This window comes from Tachysurus vachellii, chromosome 22 (assembly GCF_030014155.1).
Source record: "Tachysurus vachellii isolate PV-2020 chromosome 22, HZAU_Pvac_v1, whole genome shotgun sequence".
Lineage (NCBI taxonomy): Eukaryota > Metazoa > Chordata > Actinopteri > Siluriformes > Bagridae > Tachysurus > Tachysurus vachellii.
Window position 1 is genome coordinate 17357024 of NC_083481.1, and position 12500 is coordinate 17369523.

A 12500-nucleotide genomic window follows, 5' to 3' on the forward strand; every position below is an offset into this window, starting at 1 on the left:
TAGGTTTGGTATTTTGTTACTAAAAATGTATTAGTATAGTGTGAAAATATCTGCACATTGTATAAGAGAACCTTTGTCTTATTGCTGTGTGTGTGTGTGTGTGTGTGTGTGTGTGTGTGTTCAGACAGTTCCTAAGTTCGTACAGTCATCAACTCTGGCATTTGCAGCAACATTATTGTGATAAACCAAAACAAAACGTTTTATAGGTTTATATGATCATGACAGAATGTATGAGCCAGTGCTGCTTCAAAGCATGATTTATGTGCATGGGGGTGTGTGTGTGTGTGTGTGTGTGTGTGTGTGTGTGTGTGAGAGTGTGAGAGAGTGTGTGAGAGTGTGTATTCATGTGAGTGTGTGTGTGAGTGTGTATTTATGTGAGAGTGAGTGTGTGACTGTGAATGTGTGTGAGTATGTGTATGTGTGTGTATTTATGTGAGTGTGTGTGTGAGTGTGTATTTATGTGAGTGAGTGTGCGACTGTGAGTGTGTGTGAGTATGTGTATGTGTGTGTATTTATGTGAGTGTGTGTGTGAGTGTGTATTTATGTGAGAGTGAGTGTGTGACTGTGAATGTGTGTGAGTATGTGTATGTGTGTGTATTTGTGTATTCATGTGAGTATGTGTGTGTGTGTGTGAGCATGTGTGTATTCATGTGAGTGTGTGTGTGAGCATGTGTGTATTCATGTGAGTGTGTGTATTTATGTGAGTATGTGTGTGTGAGCATGTGTGTATTCATGTGAGTGTGTGTGTGTGAGCATGTGTGGATTCATGTGAGTATGTGTGTGTATTTATATGAGTATGTGTGTGTGAGCATGTGTGTGTTCATGTGAGTATGTGTGTGTATTTATGTGAGTATGTGTGTGTGAGCATGTGTGTGTTCATGTGAGTGTGTGTGTGAGCATGTGTGTATTCATGTGAGTGTGTGTGTATTCATGTGAGTGTGTGTGTATTTATGTGAGTATGTGTGTGAGCATGTGTGTGTTCATGTGAGTATGTGTGTATTTATGTGAGTATGTGTGTGTGAACATGTGTGTATTCATGTGAGTGTGAGTGTGTGTGTATGTGTGTGTGAGCATGTGTGGATTCATGTGAGTATGTGTGTGTATTTATGTGAGTATGTGTGTGTGAGCATGTGTGTGTTCATGTGAGTGTGTGTGTGAGCATGTGTGTATTCATGTGAGTATGTGTGTATTTATGTGAGTATGTGTGTGTGAGCATGTGTGTGTTCATGTGAGTATGTGTGTATTTATGTGAGTATGTGTGTGTGAGCATGTGTGGATTCATGTGAGTATGTGTGTGTATTTATGTGAGTATGTGTGTGTGAGCATGTGTGTGTTCATGTGAGTATGTGTGTGTATTTATGTGAGTGTGTGTGTGAGTGTGTATTTATGTGAGAGTGAGTGTGTGACTGTGAATGTGTGTGAGTATGTGTATGTGTGTGTATTTGTGTATTCATGTGAGTATGTGTGTGTGTGTGTGAGCATGTGTGTATTCATGTGAGTGTGTGTGTGAGCATGTGTGTGTTCATGTGAGTATGTGTGTGTATTTATGTGAGTATGTGTGTGTGAGCATGTGTGGATTCATGTGAGTGTGTGTGTATTTATGTGAGTATGTGTGTGAGCATGTGTGTATTCATGTGAGTATGTGTGTGTATTTATGTGAGTATGTGTGTGTGAGCATGTGTGTGTTCATGTGAGTATGTGTGTGTATTTATGTGAGTATGTGTGTGTATTTATGTGAGTATGTGTGTGTGAGCATGTGTGTGTTCATGTGAGTATGTGTGTGTATTTATGTGAGTATGTGTGTGAGCATGTGTGTGTTCATGTGAGTGCATATATTATCTAGATGAAAAGGAAGTAGTGTGTGGGTGTTAGTGTGCAGACATTTACTGGGTGAGATGTGATATAAAGTACATGACCTTAGTATGATTTCATAGCTGAGTGAATTCACACGTTTCGGCTTCCTTTTTCCACCGCGGTCATCGATCGTTTCTTACGGACCGTGTTTTGGAAAATACACTTAACCAGTTTCCATCTGAGTTTTTGTCATCGTTAAGGGGACAGAACAGAAGTGCTGTATAGCCAAACACACACGTCCTGTCTACATGACACGTCAGTGTGTTACACTACAGGAGCAGATCTGACCTGAGCTTCAGCACTTATAATAATGTAGTCTGATTTAATAATGTAGTCTGATTAGCACTGATTTCTAGCTCCTGTCTTTTCTCTTTTTACCTTATAAGCACTTATAAGCACTTATAAGCAGTTTTATGTCACATTCATTTTAGCTTAACGTCCAAAAAAAGTCCAAAAATGTTTTTTATTCAAGTCAAGCAGAAGCGGCAGAAATATTGAAGTTGTTTTACTTTATTGAGACACACTTGAGGTTCTCTGTATCTCCTCGTTTGCTGACCTGAGGAGAATCACAGCTGCTGTAAACTCCGTATTGTTCACTTTAACTTGTGTGAAAGCTCACGAGCTGAACTAAAATTCTTCAAATCGTTCTTTAAAGAGATTTTCGGTGGCACATTTTGCTGTAGGTCGTCGTGTATAAGTAAAGCGGTTACGCAAATCAGCAGCAGGACGAACCGCAACTGCGATCACAGGAAATGTTTTAAAAGCGACTGGAGGTCCGCCAGCTCCATCCGCCGGCTCCATCCGCCGGCTCCATCCTCCGTGCTCTGTAGACAAGGATGCTTCACGATCGTTCTCATGACTCTTATAAGGTTTTCTTCAGAGTGCATTTATGTTCAGACTTAAATGAGAATTAGAAATAGATGAAAGGAACCTGTTATTTATTCCAATCCATTTTTAGCCCTGAAACAATTCTTCCTAATCAAATTTTACTGATCTCCAAGGAGTCAAAAATAGACCGGAGACGAATAGAGGCATGAAGATGCTCTGTAGAAGCTGATTAGTCTCAAAGGAGGAACTGACCAAACCCTTTCTTATCTTATCTCTATTTGTGTCTGTGTTTTTTTTTTTTTTTTTTTTTTTGCGCATGAACACACACACACACACACACACACACACACACACACACACACACGACGCATTTTATCCAGTTTTTCTCCTCGGCCTCGTCGTCGTCGAGGCCGTCCGCTCGTCTTTACGAACATACAGTCATAATGCAGACTGCATGCTGTGTGTGTTGTGTGTGTATGTGTGTGATGTAAGATGTTCTGAGCATTGGGGTGACACAGTAAGGCAGAGCAGGGCGAGGTCATGTTTTGTACAGGTGTGTTTTAGGCATCACAATCATTGTGAAACTATCACATCCCCTTTCTGTTTCTCTTGGCTGTATTTGGGGGTAATCTTAACCTCTTGGCTATGCCTTTGCCTTTGTACTGCCATCGGTGCCCAGTAGGGGTAGATATGTTCATAGGTGTGTGCGTGTGTGCGTGTGTGCGTGTGTGTGTGTGTGTGTGTGTGTGTGTGGCCTTGCCCCAATTTCCTTCCTGTACACTGCACGATTCTTGGCTACACCGGGCAGCGGTTACATAAGATCCGTTTGCCTTTTTTTTTTTTCTTTCTTCCCTGGAATTCAGTCTCCATGTTGACGTGTGACCTTCTACTGTAATTGCCAGTAAACATGTGGCAGAGGCTGTTTACTGAGAGACACTGGCAGCAGTGTACACACACACACACACACACATACACATACACACACACACACAGACACACACACACAAAACCGAGTGATGATGTGACGGTCCGTTTTATAGCCCTTTCCCTTTCCCTTTACCTTCCACTGTTAACCCGTCCGGTTTCCTTCTGTTATGTTCTATCTCTATGGTGGAATCTCTCCATCACACAAACACACACACACACACACACACACAGCTTGTTCTGCATAGTCGATATGTTACACCGAGGCTGAACTGGTCTTTACGTCCATAGTTGTCCTGGAGTGTGAACAATATGATTGTTCTTGCTCAGCTAGTTAAATTAGATTAATTATTATAAATCGGATCGTCGTCAAAAAATGTTTCCTGTTCTTTTTGCTTTGAAGCTTAAAAAAAAAATACAACAGCAAAAGAAGGTGTAAATGCTAATTACAGCACTATTTTAACGGGGAAGCGTAATTAAGTCTTTGTATCACTGGGCATCGTGACGTATTTAAGATCTACTACACATACACAGTAGAGACGTAGGACCTTTTCTGTCTGTATAACTGTCTACGGTCGTGGTTTAGTTCTGCACCGTTCTACACTTCATAAAGTAAAGATCAAATTATGATGATCAACTTAAACAATAATCCACGAGCGATTAGATTACATATGAAAAGTTGCGCCATCCTTTTTGTTATTGAGTGACGTGGAGAATGCAAACCTTTACACGACGTTTAAAAAACTCAGAGGATTTATGGATTGTTTATGGTTCGGTGAAGATCTTTGCCGTGTAAACGAGCGTCACCCCGTGACCGCGGGTGGTTTGTTCCGCGGCACACATTTACTTCTGCCTCCTCCTGCTGCCCTCAGATCTTGATTGAACAAGGGAGGAAATGAACAAACGGCCTCAAACACACTACGCACGTTGTTTCTTCTGAACTGATGCTCGGTGTGATAAGCACCATGTTGGATGCGAAGGGACATTTGTAAGTCACACCTTGCTAACATCACAAGGCTCTTCTTTTCAGCCCTTCATGCGAACTTGCACAAAGGGAGATTCCTGGCTGGTAGTGTTATTACTCAACTGCGTGGCGTCGTGCGTCACCGGTTGTTATTACACTCCCCCCTCCCCCCACCCCTTTCCACACGTTGTGGAGTCTGAAGGCTGCTGCTGGCATTTTAAGACAACCGACTTTCAAAGTTGTTGTTTTTTTTCTTTCTTTCTCTCTGTGTGTCCAGAGACCGGTGTCAGTGTCAGTGAATAGATCATTACTGTAAGCGATGCACCGGCACCACGAGCGGGCCGAGCGCGTGCCGTGATCTCGAGTTTTCTGCCGACTGTTTGCTGTCCGTGTTGTCGTGTGTGTGTGTGTGTGTGTGTGCTGTGTAGAATCTTAGGACCATGAAGCCGTTCTCATGCTCTCACTTACTCACCTCACATGATCCTACAAACTTAACGATCCTTTATGTGTTATTTTAACTTTTAATGTTAACTACTCGCATACATAAGATGTATTCGTGTCGGAATATCAGGGAAGTAATAATATCTATACTTACATATGTACACACACACACACACACACACACACACACACACCCACACACACAACTAAGTTGGAACACACACACCCATTCATTTGTCTTTTATAGATAACGAATTTGTAGACAGACAGCGACGTGTCCTCGTAGGTTCACCTTATGTAAATACCTTCGTTGAGTCAGAAGCAAGCTACGAGAAGCTGGTTATTAATTAACACCTTGGCCTTCAAACAAAGGATTACTTTAACAGAGGAACTAGTTAATTAGTCAGATCACATGATTCTTTGTGCACTGATTTTGCATACATACTTCAGTTTAAAAAAAAAACAAACCCTCTAGAGTCATGTAAGGTGAGAACTAGCACTAAGGTGAGGTCTAGCTGAAGATACACACTTTATGAATGGAACCTAATGTACACTTAGGCTTTAAAAAAAAAAAAATTTCTCTAAAACCGCTTTATCACGTTTGCTAGCACCGGGTATCGTCTGAAACACCGTAGATGTTGATAACAGAGTATGACCAGAGTTCTACGGTATATCTGAAGGTCAGGGCACACGGATCCAGAAGTGTTTACACCCTGACCTTCTGATTAGTCTCGGGGGAAAATAAAGGAGTTAAGAATGCAGAAGTGTCGGTGAAGCTTTCCTGTAAGTTGCCGGTGTTTATAACCCTGCCTGTGCCTTGAGTACCGGTTCACCAGATGACCTACATGATGAAGCTTAGTTATATAAGCCACGTGACTCTCCCGTTCCAAATATAGCACCTCGCCGAACGAGGGCTCTTGCGAGCGAATGCAGTATTAATGCGCCGTGTTAATTTAGCGTCTTGTTTGTGCTCCTGTCAGATTCCTCTCGGGCTTGTCTGTAGTCGTGCTGCGTGTTTTATCTCCCATCTGATCTGTTAGACAGATTAGGGCCTGACTGGGGTAACAAAAAGAACTTAATAAAGAAACTCTTAAGGCACATGAGGGTTTGCATGTCAGGTTTGAGATGGTTAAGTTGTTTGCATTGTGTTTGAACTAACTTTTGGATTTTTTTGTCTCCATTAGCTGGTTCCCCCGCCTGAGCCAGAGAACCTTGCAGAGGTGTGTGTGTTCAACACCCATATTTTGGATGGAAAAATATGGGTTGTTGCAGCTAGTAGTCGATCTGTTCCATAGCATCTGTCCAGATGCATTTCATTACTGCTACAGCCCCAACACACACACACACACACACACACACACACACAGCCTTATCAGAACCGTCCGTGTTGACACAGAGCCGACTTTCCCATTTACACACACACACACACACACACACACACACACACAGACCCATGAAACACAAACACTGAGCTCTGGTGAAGCCTCATCAACAGACCGATTGCATAGACTCACATGACTGCTCTGATTTTGTATTTTTTTTCTGGAGTGAAACTCCTCTCAAACATCCTCATCCCTTTATGTTCAGAGTACTGTGCACATTTCTGCTCTTTTCTTTCAGTAGGTCGGTTTGTGTTCGACGTGTTTATGGGTGTTATTTCGTGCCGTATGCCGTTAACTCGCGCGGTTTATTACGTAACGCGGGTTTAGCTTTTTTTTTCCCTCCGGTTTTAATCTCTCTTCTCACCTGTGCCAGGCATTTCCCAGCCTGGCTGCCTTTGTTGTTATGTAATTAACGCAGTAATTGTAAAACATGAATAGAATCCACTCTAATCACACACACACACACACACACACACACACACACACAGGATTGTTAGCGTTTGTCTTGTTTGTCTTTAAGGGTTGGTTTTTTGCACAAAACTTACATCTAGTGTTTAACGATTAATTACAGAGGAATATTACAATAACGTGTATATTTCAGGTTCGTCACTCGACCCAGCGCTTATCACGTGCGCACACACACACACGCACACACGCACACACACACACACACAGATATGGATGCAGACATCTCTCATTTCCTTAATATCATTTAACTGCATGATGAAATCTGTCCCATTTCCCCCCACCCCCCAGCATGCCATTAAAAATGACTAATGTGGATAGAATTAATCCCTCCTTTCTTTTTTGTTCCCCCGAATGCCCTTTCCCCCCTCCCTCCCTCCCTCCCTCCCTCCCTCCCTCTCCATCCTCCCTCTCTCTCCTCCGGCTTGCCGCTCACTCACCTTGCTCTCAGGACCTTGATCCCAACCAGCCGCAGAAGCAACTGGAGGATCAGAAACGGGTAGGTAGCAGCATGGCTCCAACCCGAGACAGCGGCCCCCTGCTCGAGCGGCATGTCTCCATTCACACAGTCCCACAGGCTGCTACCTTTACTAACTGCCTAACACTTCCTCAAGAGGAAACAGCCATCTGTATTTGCGTGCCAGGTTTTTTTTTTTTTTTTTTAACTACTTCCACTACAGTTTTGTGTTGTTTGGGTGTTTTGGAAGTTGAACCTAAGGAGGTTTATATTAGTTTATGAGGTAAACATCAGACCTACACCCACTTCTCAGAAGAAGTCACGCTTGTTCAGGATTAGTAATCTTAAGCCACGGTTTTGACATCTAGCCATAAGACTTTGAGTGTATAAATAAACTAAAACGTCCTCTTCATTGACCTCTAGAGTCAGAGGTATGAGTCGAGGTTCGCTCGTCATTTTTACGAGTTCGGTTCTGTTCGTTCCGATCTTTTCTTTTCTAAACCAGGGCCCTAAAGTGCCACGTTGAGGATCACAGCTGATGTTAGTGAAACTGGACCTTGTTTGACTTCTTCTTGTGTTGCCAGGGTGAAGCTTTAAGGCAAATCCTTGTAAATCGTTACTATGGCAACTTCAAGCCAGGAGGACGGAAGGACAGCTTGACCACCTTCAGCAACGGACCCCTTGGCCCTGGGGCACAAAGCAAAGCTCCCACAGGTCTGTGATTGTAGACAGACTTCACCCAAGGTTGAATGTGTATTGTTTGTGTATATATATATATAAGTAACAAACACACTGTGTGTGTGTGTGTGTTACTTTTGGAACCATCACAAAAGGTGTGTGTGGGGGCATTTGTTTATATTAAAAATGTCCCCCAGAGGAAAGGAATATCTGACAGCATCTACATTGTGGGGATATTTGGCCCGTCCCCAACAAAAATAACTTGGTTAACAGTTATCTATAGTGATAATCACGTCAATGGAAAGTCCTCACCGTGTGTGTGTGTGTGTGTGTGTGTGTGTGTGTGTGTGTGTGTGTGTGTGTGTGGTTTATGGAGACAATTTGTGTACACATTGTGTATGTATACCTGTTAGTTTAAAGCTAATCTAAACCTATTGTGCCATGCACAGGGTTTATAGAGGACTCTACATTATTTTATTCTTATTTTGAGTTGCCAGTCCCTCTCATATTCCCCATATCTCAACCTTCCTCTTACTGTTTCTCTCTATATAAATCTATCTGTTTGTTTTTTCAGTCCTGTTTTTTATTTAGATTTTATTGTTTTGTCTTTTTTCATTCATTCATTCATTCATTCATTCATTCATTCATCTCTCTCTCTCACACACACACACACACACACACTCTCTCTCTCTCTCTCTCTCTCTCACTTTCTCTCTCCTTCTCTCACTCTTTCTCTCTTTCTCTCTCTCTCACTCTTTCTCTCTCTCTCTCTCTCTCTCTCTCTCTCTCTTTCTCTCACTCTCACACTCTCTCTCTCTCTCTTTCTCTCACTCACTCTCTCTTTCTCTCACTCTTTCTCTCTCTCTCTCTCTCTCTCTCACTCTTTCTCTCTCTCTCTCTCTCTCACTCTCTCTTTCTCTCACTCTTTCTCTCTCTCTCTCTCTCTCTCTCACTCTTTCTCTCACTCTCTCTCTCTTTCTCTCACTCTTTCTCTCTCTCTCTCTCTCTCTCTCTCTCTCTCTCTCTCTCTCTCTCTCTCTCTCTCTCTCTCTCTCTCTCTCCCTGCCCTTGTCACCCTTGTTGTTTTGGTGCTGTATGTCCTACATCGACAGAGCCGTCTCTGCTGTTACCCAGGCAACTAGAGCAGGATGCCCACACTTTCTGTAGGAATAGCCTGCAGACACATCAGCTACATGAATCGTTTACGTTTATGTTTATGCCTTAGTGTTTATACTGGAGGTAAAAGCTCAACAACTTCATGATCATGTCAATATGCGACGGTTTCTACATTTAGTTGCTGTCCAACATTCCCAACACTGAGCACATTTATGTCCCAGGTCACAGACATTGTCTTTCTGTCCACACACTTTTGACATGTGTAATCCTGCCCCATATCTCCTCCATTCTGCCCCCGTAGGATCCGCCGGAGGTTCGGTCGGAGCTCGAGGGGAGCTGAGCCTGGCTGAGGTGCAGTGTCACCTGGACCGAGAGGGAGCGTCTGACCTGGTCATCGACCTCATCATGAACGCCACCAGCGACCGCATCTTTCAGGAGAGCATCCTGTTAGCCATCGCCCTGCTCGAGGGAGGAAACCCTGTAATACAGGTACCGTATTACTCTTCTGTGCTGCTCTCTGAGTCCGTCCCAGAGATCTGTATTTCACTTTCTGACAAACGTTTGAGTCACGTGTTAATAAACGTTGTGGCTGAATGACAAAAATGCAGTACTCACTAAACATCAGCACCTAAACACAGTTTTTGAGAGTTTTACATCAGGGATAATTGTCTGGATTTTACAATAAGATTGAAACAGTACAAAAGCTTTTACTTCATTTCACTAAAATCACAAAATAATGTCGGCTTTTTGACCGAAGTAGAGAGGAGGAGAGAGATGGAGAGGAAAGACAGAGCTCCTTACATCCCACCACCACCACCACCACCACCACCATCCCCCTGCCTGTGTGTGTTGCCATGTCAACCTGTCAATCCGCTGACCTCTCGGTGAGGTTGCGTGCAGGCAGATGAAGTTGGGGGGCCTGGAGGTTTTCACCATTTCATCACATAGCGCAGTTTGTGTGTGTGTGTGCGTGTGTGCGTGTGTGTGTGTGTGTGTGTGTGTGTGTGTGTGTACCCTTGCACAAACAGTTCCTGTTGCATAATGAGTTTGTTATTTGCATAGCCGTTCTACCTGATGCTCCCCCAACTTCCAGCAGGCTCTCACACAAAGCTGCTCACATGAGGGTCTGTTACATAAACCAGCCCTGGCAGAGCAAACACACACACACACACACACACACACACACACACACACACACTCCAGCAATGCGATAAACACACACACACACTTTATCTGGGCCACTGCTTACTGCCAGACCAGGGCAGAGAGAGCGAAGGTACTGTATATAGTAAGAGCACGAGATAGACGGATAGATGGACAGAGAGAGAATGAGAGAAATTAAAAGTGAATGATGTGAAAAAAACGAATAAAAAGTGTCTGTAGTAAAGTGTGTCTCTCACATATAATGTTTGATTGTTGGTTGATATGACTCAGTAAGATAAGATAAGACAAGATAAACTTTTTATTCGTCCCACAACGGGGAAATTTCTCTGTTACAGCAGCAAAGAGAAAGAAATGCAAATATATATATATATAAAAAAATAAAAGACATAATATAATATATTGTATATACACATAAGTAAGAACTCTTATCTTGGAGCGTTTGTTTTGCCTGTGCGTATGTAATATAAAGTAAGAACAGTAAGACGTTCACAGTCCTGTTCAACCTGAGAGCCTCACAAACGAGACAGTGGGTGTGATTCAGGACAGACGTCTGTACCGTCGCCTTTCTTTGGAGTTAAAGGGGGAATTACAGCTCTTTTTTTTTTTTTTTTTTGCTTTTTGTTTCTGCTCTGATCTGTGTGCGTTTTCTGATTTCACAGTGAATCACTCTTTGTTTTTTTTTGTTGTTTTCTTATCACTCTCTTACCCTTTGATCCATTTTCCTCTTCCTGACAGTCGCCTTATCGCTAAGCGATCTGTAGAAGGTGTCTGATGACGACCACACGGTGCCTTCGCGTCTTCCAAATAAAAACCTTCGACGTTATGCTTAGAATGACTCATGGTTTTGTCTCTTGGTTTCCATGGCGATGGTAATGTGACTCAGCATCCACACATCTGTCCCCTCTGCATATATCATGTGGTAAACTTAAACCCAGTTTGCACCAGTTAACCCTCATCATCAATATAGAAGAACCGATACAGATTGTGGTGTGTGTGTGTGTGTGTGTGTGTGTGTGTGTGTGTGTTGTTGGGTGCCCGAATGAATTTAAACAATGTCACTGCTGCTTGTTTGGTAAGAAGAGTCCTGCTTCTTTTACACAGGGGCGTATTGTTTCAGAGAAGCAGAAGCAGGTCAAAAACACACTCGCATCTTTCGGCCTTTTTTTTTTTCTTTTGCGCCGTGTTTGTTTTTAGGGTTCTGAGGTAATCTGGCTCAGTTGCTCACTGCGCGACCGCAAGGGGTCGAAGTGACAGGACGAAGAAAAAAGGATGGAAGAGAGAAAGACGGATGAATGATAATAAGGTGCCGGTGTTTAGCATAAAAAAACAAAAACAAAGCAAAATAAAATAAATGGGGAAGTGAGTTAGTCAACATGGTGCGAGAGGAGAAGTGGGACAGGCCACAAACCCCTTGCTAACACCAGAACTTATGTTTGCATCTTTAAGTCATGCTGATGTAGGCGAAGTGTCTTAATGTGTCTGTGTCTGAGCTGGTTTTTGCTAATCTATATAAAACCTGGGTCTTTCCCATGACAGGAGGAATGATGAAAGCCAGACATGTACATTATACTGATACTAAGTGGTGTCTGTTTACGGCTAGACCAGACCGTGCCAGACTCTCTTAGGCGTGCACGTATACTGTATATACTGTATGTATAAAATATATTTATATTCACACGTTTGTTTTAAATAACGCAACAAGGACATCGAACGTTCACCTGTTTGCGCTTCTGATGTAGGTTCAGACGCAAAATGACTCTTTTTAAGAAGAGAAGATACTGAAACTGTTTTGAAAGGAAGGGACGGATTTGCTTAATGTTTTGCCTCAAACATCTGTAACGCTGCAGGTGTTGGTGTAGGAAAAGGCCAGTGGGTAGCAGCTGTAGTTGACCAGGTTTAATATAGAAACTGTGGAGAGTCAAATATTTGCGAAAGTTTTAGGTTACGTTTTTAACACTCGCTCGTATCGACGAGAACGACGATAAACTGGTTAAAAAAATTCACAATGCTTTCGTTCATGCGTTTGACTGGATAGAATTAACCAATCATTATGAAATGCTCTGATTAACCCCAAATACAGATGAGTTTTTGGGCCTTTTTACACCTGGTCACTTCACGTGTTTTCTCTGATCCGATAGCTATCTGATTTGTTCAAACTGTTCCATTTACATTAGACCACATAAACGCGTCTCGGCGAATCGGATATCGATCCGATCTTTCTGCTCCT

At 42.7% G+C, this 12500-nt stretch overlaps 1 protein-coding gene across 4 annotated transcripts in view; it reads left to right on the forward strand.

Moving 5' to 3' along the window:
* Nucleotides 1-12500, forward strand: part of itpr1b (inositol 1,4,5-trisphosphate receptor, type 1b) — a 121669-nt gene that overhangs the window by 61784 nt on the left and 47385 nt on the right. For 2 of the 4 annotated variants that reach the window (XM_060857517.1, XM_060857518.1), the window contains 3 exons: nt 7310-7357; nt 7900-8029; nt 9411-9598. In XM_060857517.1, the coding sequence (XP_060713500.1) occupies nt 7310-7357; nt 7900-8029; nt 9411-9598 (366 nt within the window). Of the gene's footprint in view, nt 1-6195; nt 6232-7309; nt 7358-7899; nt 8030-9410; nt 9599-12500 lie in introns of all 4 variants that reach the window. The other 2 variants (XM_060857520.1, XM_060857521.1) reach the window with 2 other exon arrangements.